The 18,163-nt window shown below is 38.7% G+C and overlaps 1 protein-coding gene across 1 annotated transcript; it reads right to left on the bottom strand.

The window, feature by feature from the left end:
• Positions 1-5,576: 5,576 nt before the first annotated feature.
• LOC116893651 (membrane-spanning 4-domains subfamily A member 4D-like) lies at positions 5,577-14,333 on the bottom strand. Its single transcript, XM_032895368.1, has 6 exons — positions 14,199-14,333; positions 12,314-12,433; positions 9,885-9,941; positions 9,017-9,142; positions 7,320-7,421; positions 5,577-5,654 (listed from the first exon to the last, which is right to left on the bottom strand). Exons 1-6 carry the CDS (start codon positions 14,331-14,333, stop codon positions 5,577-5,579), a joined length of 618 nt encoding a protein of 205 aa, XP_032751259.1.
• Positions 14,334-18,163: the final 3,830 nt, after the last annotated feature.

The following is an 18,163-nucleotide window of genomic DNA, read 5'->3' as shown; positions in this document are numbered from 1 at the left end:
TTGGATTGCCTTGTTTGTCCTCCATGAATAATGAGGAAGCCTCACAGAGACTTAGTCAGGGTGAAAGGATACACAAAGCAGCCTCACCCACTCAGAGGGAAGGGAAATGGATGAAGGGTTGTGGAAGAGGGTTGCCCAGGAGGAAGGCATTGAGCAAAATGTAAAATGAATAAGTAAAAAAATCCGGTGTTTCTTCTCCTTTTCCAGGATGCATATTGTCACTGTTGCTTTCACATCGTGCCCTGTGCCCTCATCACTGTCCCAGAACCTAGTGAATTAGTGAGGTGCAGCTGTTCTCTTGAGCTTTGACCATGGTGAAGTGTAGCCTCTTGAGAACAAGCACGCCCACATTTGTCTGCAAGAGAATTTGCTAATAAACTAGTTAAATCTGTCTACCTGACATCCCCTCACCAGTCTATTCTTCATTTCCAGGCTCTCACAATTTGAGTGTATGTAAAGACATTGAATAGGGTACATGAGACAATGAATGTAAGACTATTATCACAAAGTCCTACAGAGTGGACATAAGAGTGGTGTTTTTGACAAGTTACCCCATACTTCCATGCCCCATACATTCTCAGGATCAATCTTTCCTCATCTCCTAAACTAGGATTTTTGAGTTTTATTTGGAAAGGGGACTCATGCAGTCTGAGCAAAAAGCTTATCTCCCCAGTCTGAGTTTAGTTTTGTCCTGACCTGATTCTTAGTGGTCTCGAGAGTCTGAACCTAGATCCTTAACATGAAGATAGAAGACTAATTAACAATAGCACACTGTTACTAGTCAGTTATGACCCTATTTTAATCTCTCAACACCTTTTCAAGTGTTTTGGTCCTCTGCCTACTCTCTGGGAAATGTCTCTTCCTAGTTTGCATTGATTTAGACTTGCCATTTTCTCTTCTCTTTCCCAAGCCAACATGTACAATCTCTATCGGTTAATTATTTTCTCCTTGTTTAACTTTTTTCCATGATCAGCATCTGCTGCCTAATGTTATATGCTTTTCTGATTAACTCTAAGACTTTCTGGTTTTGATCCTTACTTTCCCCTTCTAAGTATGGGCATGTGGAGTTTAACTGCCTTAATTATATCTCAAGATAATTCTTATGGTGTCTTGACCTTCTTCATTTCATAGTGATCACTCTTATAGCCATCTCAGGACAAAAGTAAAAAACTAAGTTTTAACTCATCTCTACTACTCTTCCATCATCCAGACTTCTACATTACTGCATCCATCCCCAACAGTGCTATTCATTCACTTTTATTAAAGACTCAAGCAATCAACACATCAAACTGCTGTTTATTTAACTATCCTTTAGGGTGTTAAAAGTTTGAACCAATTTCTTCTTTGGTCCTTTGATGTAGTATGTGGTGTAGACCAGGCTGGCCTCTAACTCACTATGTTATGCTGAGATTCTAGGCATACATGGCGATCTCTACCAATTGTTGGTAGTTATTTACCTACAGGTGTTATACACAATCATTTCTTGTCATTCCCATTGACTACCTTCCAGCTCAAGTCTTCATCAGTTTATTCTTCATTCTTCATACGTGTCTTGCCAAAGGATGTACACACACACACAGTGTCCCTGATTTTACCTATCCACCTCACTACACTGAATGATTTAATAATGTTCTCTATTACCTACTACCCACCAATTGGCAAACACCACTGAGCAACAATTGTAGTAGAGATTATACTCATGAATCAGATGATATACGTCTTTTCATAAAGATTTCTTTGAAAAACCCATTATTATTGAGGGTACAAATATTTCTGCATAGAATATTATGTGTCATACACACACACACACACACACACACACACACACACACACACACACACACACACATCAAAATTAGACTCTTTCTCCAGCGTGGTTCTTATACAGATTTTCTGGAACATTTTTCCATTGGTATCCTTACAGTAACAATGTTTGAAGTGTCATGGGGGGTGCCGTTACTGTCACAGCAGGATTTGATGGTAGCACTACAAGAACCTGTGAAATGAATACACATACACATATGTACACATACACATACATATATACATATATATGAGTGAGAGAGGCAGACAGACATATACATAATGAGAAAGAGAGAGAGGAAGAGAGAGAGAGTTTAATATGTGAGTATGATGGGTATATATCAGATACAAGTATAGTTACTGATGATTCTAAAAAGAACTAAGAGCCAAATATAGTCATATTATGTAAGTTCCATTAAATTCTTGGTATACCTCCACCTTTTTATTTTGTTTTAGGTTTTTTTTCTGTGTGTGGTTGTATACAGACAATAGAAGATCACATGTATTTCCATGACTTTCTAGAAAGAATGAGTAAGATTGTGACACAAAACAAGAAAACAGGAGTAGATTCTGGAACTACTCAGAAACAATTTTTGAGATATATTTTCTCTGGCTTGTGTGTGAAATTTCCCATTTAAACCAGCCCACTGTTTATCTTCTAGAACAAAGCATCCACATTGATCCCTATCCTTTGTAGAACCACAGTCACCCCTCTAGGGAGATAGAGGGGCTCCAACAGGATATAAACGCTGTTATCTCATATCATATTTTGGTATTAACATGAGACAGAAAGTCTTCTAGCCTGCCTTGCTGTGGGCTAAGCATCTTGTCATCTAGGGATAAGATCAGAATTGTGTTTTCTTCAAGTGCACTTTCAGAGTAAGAGTGCAGGCAGGAAAAAAAATTTGAATGAATTCTTTACAGCTTTAGGGAATGCAACCTTGCAGCTGTAGGAAAAATGCTTCCCTTTCCTCTACTTACTTTTTTCTGTATTCTATTCTCTTGTTAAGGAAAGAAGAAAAATCCCAAATGCTTCAAATGGAGAAGGAAAATGCAGTGTTTCACAATAACATTAGTCTTGCTGATAATGTCTGTGGTTTATTGGGCAATAGGAAAGATGCAGCTGTGGTTATAGCCTGGCCACTGCTGTGTGCTGTGACCAGATTCAGAGAGCAAAGGGTTGAGAGCCTCGCATAAGCACTTTCATTACCTGACTGGGAATCCCATCCATAGCTGATACTCACGTCCTGTCATGAGAACAAGGAAGCACCAGGTCACAAAGAACAAAGAAAGAGCTGCATGGAAGGAAACCAAGAACTGAGTGAATTATTGCAGTCTTTGTGAGTGTGACCCAGTACCAACAGGAAGCACTTCTGTGGGCTTGTCTGATCCTATCTATGGGTGGGTATTTGAGTAACCCCAATGAGCAAAAATGTTTGTTTCATGTTGTATGGTTTTTCTTTTATTTGAAACAGCTTCAGATCAATCATTTTCTTATTGGTACTGGTCTTGAACCAATTGCATTTTTGTCTTATGTATTATTTTTTAAGTTTTTTACATGTATTTTTGGCATTTTATGTGTTTTTGTACTATGTGTGTATGTGCCCAACTTGTTGGCCTGTGCCTGTGCCTGTCAGAAGAGGGCATTGGATCCCCTGGAATCTGAGTTAGGATTGCTGTGAGTTACAATGTGGGCACTGAGAACTAAAACCAGGTCCTGTCCAAGAGCAACAAGTACTCTGAACTTCTGAGCCATCTCTCCAATCCCATTTGCTATGTTTTTAATGTTTTATTTATGAGAACTGTCTTGATGTAGCTATAGTAAAGGTTAATTTAAGGTAATAACTTAAATCTAAGGAAATAGCAGGATGATATTGGTAAGTTTTCGGTTCCTGGAACAAATCAATACCTGCAGCTGTACCCTGAATGCTTGGGATTATGCAAATAATTTAAACCATGCTATGCCAAATTAATGCAAGCTCTAGATTTATTCTATAATGAATAATTAACATCGACACATACTTATAATTAATTTATCTAAGAATCTACTGACAATTATTTCTCTTTGGGTAATTTAGGCTGATAGCAGAGTCTTTGGATTGCTTTTAACCAGAAAGGTAATATGAACATTCAACTGCAAGGCAGTGTAACCTTCAAAGCCAACAAAGTGACTTAGTTTCACAAGTTAGGCCTCATATCTGAAAGATTCAGCAATCTCTCAAAAGAGAATAACTCTCCTTGGAACCGAGCGTCCAGAGACATGAACCTGTAGATGAGATTACAGCTTCAAACCACAATGATAAGTGATTATTAGGTCATATGTAATATATACACATATATGTATGTGTATTCTCTATAATTTCCATATCTATACTATACATATACTTTTTACATACAGAGAGATGCACTAAATTTATACACACACACACACACACACACACACACACATATATATGTATACACACACGGGTATAGATGTATGAATACGTGTGTGTATTCAATAATCAGTTATTTTGATTTCAGCCACTTTTATTGTAATTTTTCTCTATATCAATGGAAGTATACACTACAGTTATTATATGAGCACAGAGTGATTAAAATTGGTTGCTACCATTAGTCTTTAAAACACCTGTTGTCCTACATACTTTATGTGTCTGTTCATGATCATGAGCAGCTAAATCTACTTATTTAGCAAAAGCCCCAATTAAGATGTGAACTCCCACATGAAACTCAAGAAGCATGACCAAAATGCGAACTCTTCACTCCTTCTTTAAAGGGGAACAAGAATACCCTTGGCAGGGAATAGGGAGGCAAAGATTAAAACAGACACAGAAGGAACACCCATTCAGAGCCTGCCCCACATGTGGCCCATACATATACAGCCACCCAATTAGACAAGATGGATAAAGCAAAGAAGTGCAGGCCGTCAGGAACCGGATGTAGCTCTCTCCTGAGAGACACAGCCAGAATATGGCAAATACATAGGCGAATGCCAGCAGCAAACCACTGAACTGAGAACGGGGCCCTCATTGAAGGAATCAGAGAAAGGACTGAAAGAGCTTGAAGGGGCTCGAGACCCCATATGAACAACAATGCCAAGCAACCAGACTTCCAGGGACTAAGCCACTACTCAAAAACTATACATGGACTGACCCTGGGCTCCAACTGCATAAGTAGCAATGAATAGCTTAGTAAGAGCACCAGTGGAAGGAGAAGCCCTTGGTCCTGCCAAGACTGAACCCCCAGTGAACGGGATTGTTGGGGGAGGGCGGTAAGGGGGGAGGATGGGGAGGGGAACACCCGTAGAGAAGGGGAGGGGGAGGGGCTGGGGGGATGTTGGCCTGGAAACCCGGGAAAGGGAATAACAATTGAAATGTAAATAAGAAATACCCAATTTAATAAAAGATGGAAAAAAAGATGTGGACTCCACTCTTCACTCTTTCGAGACCTTACTTCACTAACACAAGTGTTCTTTTCAATTTGCATTGAAAACTTCTTTGCTAATGCATTGCCCCTTGTAATTCCAATGAATGGAGGATGTTAAAGTTTTATTGATCTAGTAATTGCTTGATTTATATATTTTCAGTATATCTAATACCCCCCCCCCAAAGCCAGTGAAATGAAGTGTTAATTTCCCAGGGAAATGCTTGCATGCACACACACACACACACACACACACACACACACACACACACACACACACATCAAAATTAGACTCTTGCTCCAGGGTGGTTCTTATACAGATTTTCTGGAACATTTTTCCATTGGTATCCTTATGGTAACAATGTTTGAAGTGTCATGGGGGGTGCCGTCACTGTCACAGCAGGATTTGATGGTAGCACTACAAGAACCTGTGAAATGAATCAAAGTGTCATTGAGTCACCCAGTATAGTCACAGCTTCCATTTCCTTACCCCATAGTGTCACTTTTACTAGTGTCTATACTGTCACTACAGAGTTGAACACATCAAACTGAGTGGTTTCTGGGCCACTCTTGGATCATCCAGTATTGCGGAACTAGGACAGTCATCCTGCGGCAGAGACTGAGCAGCGTAGCTGGTGTCCGCAGCTTCATCTTAGAGCATCAGTCTTCTGTGTGAATGGTTTACTTGAAGCAAAGTGTCACAAAGAGCGACAGTGGCATTCTTCCAAATGAGTCTGTTCCTGCTGACATAGCACATCCACCTTAACATGGTGGCCTTGAATGAAGTTCTGTACACATGTCAGGGACCCAGAATGGCAGAAGCATCATGACACATGGAAATATATTCTGTCCTTCACAATCAAGGGACAAAGGGCAGCAGTGGAATGAAGAAGATGTAAATACTTAAGATGTGCATGTGCCTAGGTCACTGCTTTTGTGGGTTGATACACAAGGGGACAGCAGGGACAGCTCTAAGGAGCAGCTGCTGGGTTACACTAGCTTCCTATACGAGCTCTGAAGTAGCTTATCTGGCATACTGTGTTCGTGGTCTACTTCCTGGTTATTTACCTCCTCCTACTTATTTTCTTCCTCTTACATATGAGGCTTTCTTCTCCTTGTGTGACCTTCTTCCTACTCCTTGTTCAAGAGCACCCGCAGCTCTACTTGGGTTAAGACAATGGCCATGTGTGCACAAACAGGAAGTTTCTGAGAAATCACATCCTAATCAACTCTATGAACACAGTTTGAACACAAGAATGGGGACTAGAAAAGAAGAATTAGAGTGGAGGGAGTGGGGCTGGATTTGATTAGAGCTCATTATATGTAGGTAGGCCGTTCCTAAACAACAGCTACAGAAGATTACAAGGTAAAAGAAACCAGTACACAGAAGAAAACTCTAAAGTCTTCTTCGCTTGGATTTCTTCTAAGGAATCAGCATCCAGGTTGAGGTTGTGGGACAGCGAGTCCCCCAGATACAAACAAAAAGTTCTGAGTCTATAATGGTCCTATAAAAGCTGCTTCATTCTGTGGCTGGATGCCCTTCAGGCTCTCTCTGCAGCTCACTAGTCCACTTCCATTCTTAGGAATGCTTTTGTTTTATTGATAAACTGTCTCCATTTCTTACATGAGCCCCTGGTAAAGTCCTTTGCTCTGGAACACAAGGATCTAAAATTTACTGACTTCTGAACTCAGAGCTGTGACTTGGCCCTCCTAAATATGTTTTCAGACTTTCTGGGCTTTTGCATTCTCTCTCTCCATCTTCCCTCTGCCTAGAGGCTAAAGGGATTTTTAGCTTTTCTACTCTGTTTTGTAGTGTTTGTTTTAGTTTACCTACCTCAAACTGTCCTAAGAGTGTCCTTGAGCTTCCTTCTGAGTCTGGCTTTAAAGTCTGTTACTAATGCAACTAAGAAACCCAAAGGGAACCTCAGTTTTTCTGCTCACAGAGCCTCTTAAGACTGAGCAGGGGACATGACAAAGCTGTTGAAGGCCTTGATTGAGGAAAGTAAGAGACAAAGAAGGTGTGTCCTTGTAATATGCTAGATTTGTGTGGCTGATTACAGAGCAATAGAGACCTACTAAGAACTGGTACTCACATCACTGGAGTTACAACAGGAAGCATTACATCCAAATGCAGAGATGGACACAGCAATGCAGAATTGTAGTATATTTAAAATTAACGTCAAAACATCCAAAGCCTAAAAAAAGATTCACATAAAGGAATGTAAAGAATGGAGATTACATGTTTGAAATATGCCCTCCTACCTCTGACTACTATGCCAAAAGAAGGAAGGGCCTATCCAGGTGTTTGGAAATGCAGCTTTTGACATAGCCCAAAACAAAGACAAGTTATTGGTCTCCTGAATGTCACTTATTTTCTTACATTTTTTTTTACTAATAACAATTATCAGAGACCCCCTAAGTCTAAGCCTGATGTGCTCCATGCTATATACATGGAGAAAATAATGTCATTTCATCCTTGAAGTAATAGTCTTTCAGGTATTTTTTTTTATCCAAACCTCAGGATGGTGTTAGCATGGTTTACAGTGAGAATATAGGTTGTTTATTAGATAATATAAGGCAGAATATCTTTTCTTCTCCATCTTTATTAAATTAGGTATTTCTTATTTACATTTCAATTGTTATTACCTTTCCCAGTTTCCAGGCTAATATACCCCTAGCTGCTCCCCTCCCCTTCTATATGGGTGTTCCTCTCCCCATTCACCCCCCATTACCGCCCTCCCCCCAACAATCCCATTCACTGGGGGTACAGTCTTGGCAGGACCAAGGGCTTCCCCTTCCACTGATGCTCTTACTAGACTATTCATTGCTACCTATGCAGTTGGAGCCCAGTGTCAGTCCATGTATAGTCTTTGGGTAGTGGCTTAGTCCCTGGAAGCTCTGGTTGGTTGGCATTGTTGTTCATATGGGGTCTAGAGCCCCTTCAAGCTTTTTCAGTCCTTTCTCTGATTGAGAGGGTGGTTTTGAACCCAAGGGTAGCCTAGGCTACATAGCAACACTTCAATCTACCTAAATATCAATCACACATACTGAAAACAGCAACAAAGATAAAACAAAGGTAGATTTTCAACATAAGAGCAGATGTGTAATGTGTTTGTAATATACTACTTTAAGCTATAGGAATAGTTGTTTTTCTTGATCATTTTGCCCGATCATTGAAAATTCCATGTGGCAATTCCAGGTAGCAGGCACTCTTTCTGCACATTCTTACAAAGAACTTACTCCTTGAAACCTGTTTTGCAAAAATTATAAGCTATTATACATTCTATCTTTTTTTCCCAAGTGGATCAGCACCTCCAACCATTAGGAACTTGGGTTTATTTTGGATCTCTCTGGTGCACCAGCTGAAGATCAGACAGACAGCCACAGGTCCTTGTGGCTGAGAACTAGTCACATTAGTGATTTTCTTTGCGCTTAGTTACAGATAGAAGAAAAATAATGAGGTTTCACTTGATCCCTAAATAAATATTGATCTACATGCCTATCATTTCAACATCCTAAAACTTATTTTCTCTTCCGATTCTCTTTTCTTTTTTCCCAATAATTTATTTTTTATTCACTGTACATCACAATCACAGCCACTTCTCTCCTCCTTTCCCATATACAAATCTTTCCTGCCATTATCCCTCCCCTTCTTCTTAGAGGAAGTGACATCCCCTTGGGCAGTCCCCTCAAATTGATTTTATTTATCAGAGTGTGGACTGTTGCTTTTGCAAGAGTCAGTGAGCCCTTGCCTGAACCTTGGCATCCTACCACTGGAGTGAATACTTACATTTACAATTGGATGCGCAGAAAAACGGGAAGAATATGCACCCACAACGACACTGATGATACTAATAATGCTTACAGCTGCAGCCACCACAGAGATGATCACGTTCAGACTTAGACTGCTGATGACCTAGAAAGGAATGGGGATCAGTTACCAATGGCGTACTTTGTATAGCTCCACCAATATTCGTTGTAAACCATTTCATCCTCTTTTTGCCAAAAAGTAAGCTTTGTGTCTTTTCTTATAGTAGCTTAACTTCAATCCCTTGCCAAAATAAAAACATAATAACTGTTATTCCTAAGACTAACTTCTCCAGATGATTTTCAAGGACACAAGATGCTCTTCAGATTTGCTCTTCCACATCTTTGACACGTTGTCTGGAGAGCCTGTCTGTCACTTTCCACCACACTGTGCTGCAAATGCCTAACCGCCCTTGTGTAGATGCTGATGGCCATGTTCCTCTTGCATATTTCCTCCTATGCTGCAGATGTAGCTCCACAATCCCCTACCCATGGTTCATTTAAATAAACTGTATTGTGAGAAGTAAAATGACTCAGCAAACTGGAACTGAGCTGCGTGTTAGTGGTCAGAGTTGGTGGGCTGTAATGGAAGCTTCGAAATTCGACATTTCTTCCCCAAATTCACTGCACCAGGGCCAAGTTTCTCCCAGCAACTGCCTTGACATGATGTCCATCAGACAATGATGCGACTGATTATGAACCAATTGCTCAGCTACACTTTTGAAAGTCAGGTCCTTCTAAACTCATAGCCATGGCTTTAGGAAGATAGAGTCAACCCCTTTACAGCTTAGCAGAATGCACAGTTGATGAAATTGCTCCCCTTTGATAGCCAAATAAACCAAAATACATACCAGGCTCTTTGTCATTTTCACTCCTGCTGCAATTGACAGGGATCCGGAGATAATGAACTGGTCAGGAGGGGAAATATTCAGGTTAAAAATCTTTAAATACTGCAATCTCACCCTTACTTCTGAAGCAACTGGGTCTAGTAAAGTGACCGACTGTCTAAAAAGCAGCAGTTTTCTATGTCACCCACCTTCCCCATATCCATAATCTTGTTACATAGTTCTGGTTGTCCTAGAGCTTGCTATATAAACCAGGACAGGCTTGTGCTTGGAGTGACTTTCCTATTTATACTTCCTGAGTGAAGAGATTATAAGCAGACGCCATTAAATGTGTGTGAAATTTTTAATAATGATTTCTGTATTCTTCCAGAGGAATAAGCCACGGTCCCTCTTTGCTGTACTTTTTCCCATTAAAATCTGTGACTGGAATGATCATTTTTCTAACTACACTGACAAAGCTGTCTGAAGTCTCTTACTCTGAAGATATTTATTTAATATTAGGGTACTTTGAAATTAGATTCTATAGAGTTGAAAAGAAACAGAGGACTTTTTAAAAATTTAAATCAATAGGGTACTTTCACACACTTTTATTAAGGTTTTAAAAATTATTCAACTCTCATCTAATCAAAATTTTTAAGAGCAACAAAGACTAAAGCCTTTCAATCCTTATAACAAGATTTTGCCATCATAACACTAAACTGAAGAAGTTTGGCAAACAAAAATGAAATTATCCATGTTGAAAATTCATATTGGAAGCTGTAAATAAAATAATGGTAGCAAATTAAATTATATATTAGATGATGACTAGAATAATGTAGCTCATTTGAGTCTGCCAATTTGGCCATTATTTTCAATTTAATCAAAAATGACACTGTCAATTTGATTGAAGTGACCTCTTTAGACTATTCAGCCTAATATATGGATGTCTGGATTTGCTTTCCAAATTTTAGTTTAGAAGATTAAAAGTTAACAGGGTGTCACGCGAACCACATCATTGAAACTAAAATCAAGATATTGATGAGAGGCTGCAGGGTTAGATGTTAGTCCATTGCTCCCCATGCAGGCCTGAAGCCTTGAATTGGATCTTCCATCATGAACTATGGGAGTTGGCTTCCAAGATGGTATCGAGTAGGAAATAAAGATTGAAACAGATATACACAGTGAGGAGATAAATGAGATTCTGAGTTCTTGTTCATAGAGTGAATACATCTTGAGAAAATTAACCTTCCTTGGCCTCATTTTGTTTTTCATTTATACAGTGAAGATAAAGGCAAATTTCTCAGATGCTGTAGTGATTGGTTGAGGAGGAACATTACACACACACACACACACACACACACACACACATACACACACACACATGTAATGTAAGCAATTACTGATATTATTGGTGGTATCATCAATTTCATTATTATTATCATTTTATTATTATTATTGATATATGAAGTGTCATGCAACTTTGAAACGTATGGGAGTCTGAGGCATTCTTCAAATATTAAACACCTGTCATAAAATAAGAAGGGAAAATTAAAGTACCAGGTCAACTAAATAAGTAAATTTTCTCATTCTCCAGTTCATCAATAAATAGAAACCTTGCAACACTTGAATAAGACTCTAAACTATAAAATAACCAGTAACTAAGGTTATGCATTTTATTTTCCACAATAATGTCAGTTCATACCATATAGGTCAGAAAATAGGTTTGATTTTTATATTTAATTGACACTCTCAACTCTAAAAAAGAATTCTCAAGCTTCTTTATAGAAGAGAGTTTTTTAACTTTCAAAATTCTTATTTAAATTTGATTAGTAATTTTCTTAAAAAGTGAAACTAAATTTATCTACAGTTCTCCTATTCTCCTAAGCATTTATTGAGATTTGATCCGCCAGATGCTTTTAATCACCTGCCCAGCTTTGTCTCCTCTTCTTTACCAACAACACCCTTGTTTCATTCATTCTTTCATGATGTCAGAGTTTTGTGATCCCTTGCTAGCTAGAGAAGTAGATCTCAATTTCCCCAAGTCAATGACAACAAGCCAGTTATCCTTAGTTTGAGGCTATACTTGTAAAAGTTTTATGAGCAGTGAAACAGATAATGTCAACAAGTCATATTGCTCTTTCTAACCAACCCTAGAATTGACTAGCCATGAACTTCTGAGGAAACCATTTGTGTCAATGTTTAACCCTTCTGGGAGTACATGGCTACATGACGTCACACTATATCTTAAATGACATATTAAATAAACAGTCCACCTATCTTATATGAATGGCACGTGGACGTTGCAATGTGAACAAGGAAATACTGAATATGGTTTAAGTATGCTGTTCTCAAACTTACAGTCTACTTGAAAGAGTTGAGAGACACTCTCATCCAAAGTTAGTATAGTCACAATAGGGTGATATTACCTCCAGTTACAAAAGACTGTGTGTACTCACCATTATTGGTCCCCAAATTGGGGCCAGTAAGATCACTGACATGGGTCGTTCAACAAATGTAGGTATCATCATTATTATTCCTAAGCTGAGGTTTATGAGAGCAATCATAACTTGTACCACCTAGAAACAAAAATATAAAAACATCATCACCACAAAAATGATGCCCATCTGAGTACTATCAAGCCACTAAGTTACCTCCACCAACTCCTTTCATAATTCATGGATAAATTTGAAATATTATTCTTTTGTCCATTGTCTTCATATACGGATGAGATACTAACTTATAAATCATCCCTTAGACAACCCCCCCTCTCTCTCTCACACACACACACACACACACACACACACACACACACACACACATATTTCAGTAATTTCAATCTTAGTGGGAATTTGTGAAGTTCTTTCCAGAGATGCTTTTATGATGCCCCTGATGCACCTCTACCTCTGTTGCTGTCCTTTGTCACATGCGCACATAAGAAAGACTCATGAATGAGACAGAAATTATACCAGCAAGAAGGATTTTGAGGAAATAAAGCTAGATACAGAATGAGGAAAATATGAAGGGCATACATGATCTTTTTTGGACTTGGACTTTGAGGAAGAAATGTGCATATGGTGACCCAACAATGGGGAAATCTGAGTATAATTTCTCCTGTAATAAAGACTCAATGAAAATGAAAACAACATATGAAGATGTGGGGGAGGAAGTAAGAACGATCCGTACAGGGGAATAAACGAGTCTATATATAAAGACCGAAAAAGAAATAGTAATGTATTTATTATTCTATATCTGTGTATATGTAAAAATAATACTTAAAGAAGAAGAAGAAGTCACACATTTGAAAGGGAGGAGACAGCTTGGGAGGGTTGGTGGGATAAAATGCAGGGGTGATGTGTGATCAGATTTTAATTATTTTTTTAAAAAAGAAAAAGGATAGATCTAAAATGAGTTAGTCTACTACACTTTGGTTTTTGGAGTCCTCACCCAAAAAGATCAGAATTTAATCCTAAGGAAAAATTAAAAATAGAATGAAAATCACTAGAATTCCAAACAGGGAATCAATGGAAACAGAGCTTAAAAATCAAAGGTTAATTTTTCTTTAAAGACAAATTAAGCCAACTACTTGATAGCCAAGCTAACTGAGAAGACAAGTGGTTAACACTTCCAGGAACCATTCATGGGATAGGATATGTGTGAAACCCAAGAGAAGAGGCCAACTGACTCAATAATGTAGAGGAAACAGAGAGTTCCTTAAGAATACCATGCACCAAACCTCAGAAAAAGACTTAGCCACAAGTGTCAGGAGACAGAATAATTTGAGCTGGACAGGTGTGGTGCAGGTCTTTTAATCCCAGCGCTTAGGAGGCAGAGGCAGGCAGACAGACCCCTTTGATATTTAAGGCCAACCTGGTCTACAGCCTGTGTTCCAGGACAACAAGGGCCACAAAGAGAAACAGTGTCTCAAAAGACTAAAAACAAAACAAAACAAAAACCACCCCCCAAAAACAAAAACAAACAAATGAACATTAAAAAATAATTTGAAAAGATTAACTACTACTTGATATTATTATTTATTTTACATTAATATTAAAAATATCAATAAACTAATAGAACACAAAGCACTAAACTCAGAGTTCCCATCACTGGGAGTGTATATAACTGTATCTCCTCCTTAATTTTACTGTAAAGGTAAAACTGCTCTCTATTTAAAATATTTTATTGATATTTTTAACAGATGCATTTGAAAATCAAATGCTATTACCTCCAGGTTGTGCTGATGTACCATGAAGCTACTGAAAGAGAGCATGGGTGTCTGTTTTTTATTTAAATAATTTATATATTTATAAAATCACTCTCCCCTGAGATCCAAAGATGTCTTACCCCTAGGACTTTGGGTTCCCCCTTCAAGAACTTCTCTTTGTTCTCGTTCCACCTTTGTGATTTTATAACAGATGGCTCCAAGGGCTGAGTTCCTCCAGGAACCACTGCCATGGTTGTCTGCGCCAGTCCTTGCATGGTTTCCAGGGCAGAAGACACAGTACTGAAATAAGAATAAAATTTTGAATGAACTTCTGGAGATAATTCAATGCCAGGCTCATACTTAAGGGTAAATTGCAAAGGAAATCCTCTTATGTTATAATCAAGAATTGACAAATGAGACCTCATAAAATTGCAAAGCTTCTGTAAGGCAAAGGACATTGTCAATAGGACAAAATGGCAACCAACAGATTGGGAAAAGATCTTTACCAATCCTACATCCAATTGAAGACTAATATCCAATATATAAAGAACTCAACAAGTTAGACTCCAGAGAATCAAATAACCCTATTTAAAAATGGGGTACTGAGCTAAACAAAAAATTCAAAACTGAGGAATATCGAATGGCTGAGAAGCACCTAAAAAAATGTTCAACATCAGGGAAATGCTATTCAAAACAACTGGGAGATTCCACCTCACACCAGTCAGAATGGCTAAGATCAAAAACTCAGGTGACAACAGATGCTGGTGAGGATGTGGAGAAAGAGGAACACTCCTCCATTGTTGGTGGGATGGCAAGCTGGTACACCCACTCTGGAAATCGGTTTGGAGGTTCCTCAGAAAATTGGACATAGTACTACGTGAAAACCCAGCTATACCACTCCTGAGCATATACCCAAATGATGCTCCAACATATAACAAGGACACATGCTCCACTATGTTCATAGCAGCCTTATTTATAATAGCCAGAAGCTGGAAAGCACCCAGATGTCCTTCAACAGAAGAATAGATACAGAAAGTTTGGTACATTAACACAATGGAGTACTACTGAGCTATTAAAAACAATGACCTCATGATATTCTTAAGCAAATGGATATCATCCTGAGTGAAGTAACCAATCACAAAAAAGCCACTCATGATATGTACTTACTGATAAGTGGGTATTAGCCCAAATCTCAGAATACCCAATTTACACACCACATGAAGCTCATAAAGAAAAACAAAAGTATAAATGCTTCAGTACTTCTTAGATGGGGGAATAAAATACTCACAGGAGGAAATTATGGAGACATAGTGTGGAACAGAGACTGAAAAAAGGCCATCCAGAGACTGCTACAAATGGGGATCCATCTCATGTGCAGTCAGCAAACCCAGTCCCTACTACTGAGAATGCTACAAAGTGCATGCTGACAGGAGCATGATATAATTGTCTCCTGAGAGGCTCTGCCAGAGCCTGACAAACACAGAGTCGGATGCTCACAGCCAACCATTGGACTGAGAACGGTGTCCCCAATGGAAGAGTTAGAGAAAGGACTGAGGTATCTGAAGAGGTTTGCAACCCCATAAGAAGCACAACAATATCAACCAACCAGACACCCCAGAGCGCCCAGGGACTAAACCATCAACCAGGGAGTACACATGGACAGACCCATGGCTCCAGCTGCATATATACCAGGGGATGGCCTTTTCAGGCATCAGTGGGAAGAGAGACCCTTGATCCTGTGAAGGCTCAATGCTCCAGTTCAGGAAAATGCCAGGGCAGGGTGGCAGGTGGGAGTGGGTAGGTGGGTAGATGGGGAAGGTGGGGGAGCACCTTCGTAGAGGCAGGGGTTGCGGGGATGGGATAGGGGGTTTCTGTTGTGAAACTAGGAAAGATGATAACATTTCCTAGGGTATTCTACCCTCTCTGGTCTCTTTGAGCACCACACATGCATGTGGCAAAAAGACATACATGCAGACAAAACACCTATACACAAAAAAGTTTGAATAATCTGGAGTTTTCTCCTAGCTTTCATTAACATGGGAATTCCTGGTTACTAACATTCTTTGGATCATTTTGACTTCTTCTGTGCAAGAGTGCATTGTGCACAGTTGCTACCAATCTTCTTTTTGATCTTCACACTGCTAAGAGTCTTCTCAGTGTCTTCCATTGATGAACATCTGTATCAGAGGCATCAGCTCGTGGCCTTTGAGTCCTAGTTTAGGTTACAGTCATCCTAAGAGCAGACTAATCATAATATGCTGGGTACGCAGTCTCCAACTTTTGTATGTCCTCCAAATTCTGCATGGAGCAGATATTGTCTTAACTCATGGATTATCAGAATGATATGTAGGTGACAGAGATTAATAACAGAGAAGGTTATTAAGAGTATGTGAAATGATTAATCAGTCAATAATTTAAATATCACTTTCAGATTTTTGATACCTTGAGCATAGAGAAAAATTAGATATTAAAACAACTTCATACAGTGCTCAATCAAGGCCTTCTTTAAGACTTTATCTTTTCTTTTACTTTATTTTAAAAGTATTCTTTACTTTATTTTTGAGAATACTATACCTGAATAGTGTATTTCATCATTTCCATCCCACACTATCCTCTCTTCAACTTTTCTTGTGATGTCTTTCTTTCAGATTCACATCCATTTCCCTCTAACTATTATTGTTAAATATGCATATGATTTAATGCATATACACAGGCACACAAAGTTGTGTCCATTTAATGACGCTTGCATGTAAATGTGTTTAGGAATGAGCACTTAGGATCGAATAATCCATCAGGGAGCTCCTTGCTGGACAAGTCAGGAATTGCATATAGTTTTCATCGAAGGGTGAACAGGCAAGATATTCTTGAGGGTACAACAGTGGCACTTATTATCTCGAGGGTAGCCAAGAGATGTCTAAATGTCTTTAAAGACACAACAGGAGAAAATCCATGCTTTGTACCTAGCCACCTTCCTGTGACCCTGGAGGAAAAACAATTTCTGCCACTTTAACAAGCCTTTATCTTTTCCCTGTCCAAAACATGCCTCCTAAGGTACAGTTAACTGTGCACAATCCCTGGTCAAAAAACAGAGGAGTGTGTGCAGTGAAAGGTGATCTCATTTTTTACCTAGATGTCCTATACTCATCCAGTCAGTTAAAAGCCATCATGCTGAAGCCTAAGAAACCAAATTCCTGCGCCTACCTACTTCAACAATGCCTGCCCTCTGTGTCTGAGGAGGGCCAAGCTCTGGGGAACACTCCCACCCCCAAGAGTTTTTGTTCAGAGCTCCCGGCCACCCCACACTTGGCACCTCTCTTGCCTTAGATTTGCATAATTCTTCTAGCACCTTTTAAGTCAAAAAGGCTGTGATATTAATCACTGAAAAAACACATAACCACTTCCTACTTTTTCTATACAAACCGTTAACTGATTTTTGATTCCTCAACCAAGTATAATTATTGTGAAATATACGCAAAAGGAGTGGATCCTGTTAGCAGAGTTTTTATTCCCCTAGAAAATAATATTGCTTATTGTGATGATAAGTTTGGAGATTTCCTTTTGGTAAAACTCTGTCAAAGGAATATAAACAAAATACTATGATATTTAAAAATGCTGTATGACCAATTTTTGTTTATTAAGTATTAATAAAAAGCAAAACTTAAAACCAAATAAAGTCAACATACAAAAATATAACCCATTATATTTCAACTATTAAGCATAAAAAATAAAGCTAAAAAACAAGACATATCAACAAGATAACAAACATACAATACTAAAGATTTAACATACTCAGACCAATGTCATTTAGATGGACTTTCAAGTCTCTTTGAAAAAATTTACACACTGCATTTGCATGTGTTTTTCTAGAGATGTGTTTTTCTAGAGAACTGTGTATGGAGATTTTGAATGTATTGTGTGCATAGGAAACTCTACTGTCAGAGACTTGCCATGAATTCATAATTACTACACAGCAACAATGAATACAGTGCTTTTCTGGGTCTAAGAAGCATCCAGTTTCAAGGAAAAAGTTTATTCTCTAAGACAAACTTAACCACAGTCATTTCTGTATGATCTCATTAGTCTACTGAACCTAAGATTCCCCACA

This window comes from Rattus rattus, chromosome 2, assembly GCF_011064425.1.
Source record: "Rattus rattus isolate New Zealand chromosome 2, Rrattus_CSIRO_v1, whole genome shotgun sequence".
Taxonomy (NCBI): Eukaryota; Metazoa; Chordata; class Mammalia; order Rodentia; family Muridae; genus Rattus; species Rattus rattus.
Note: the sequence above shows the minus strand (reverse complement) of the source record. Positions and strands in the feature narration are given on the sequence as shown.

Excerpts from the sequence above, each read along its gene's own strand:
- LOC116893651 (XM_032895368.1), bottom strand. The coding sequence starts at position 14,333 with ATGCAAGGACTGGCGCAGACAACCATGGCAGTGGTTCCTGGAGGAACT. Across the intron at positions 7,422-9,016 it reads CTGCGCATCCAATTGTAAAT|GCTTTGGATGTTTTGACGTT; the intron begins GTAAGTATTCAC and ends ATCTTTTTTTAG. Across the intron at positions 5,655-7,319 it reads CCTGTTGTAACTCCAGTGAT|GTTCTTGTAGTGCTACCATC; the intron begins GTGAGTACCAGT and ends TTCATTTCACAG.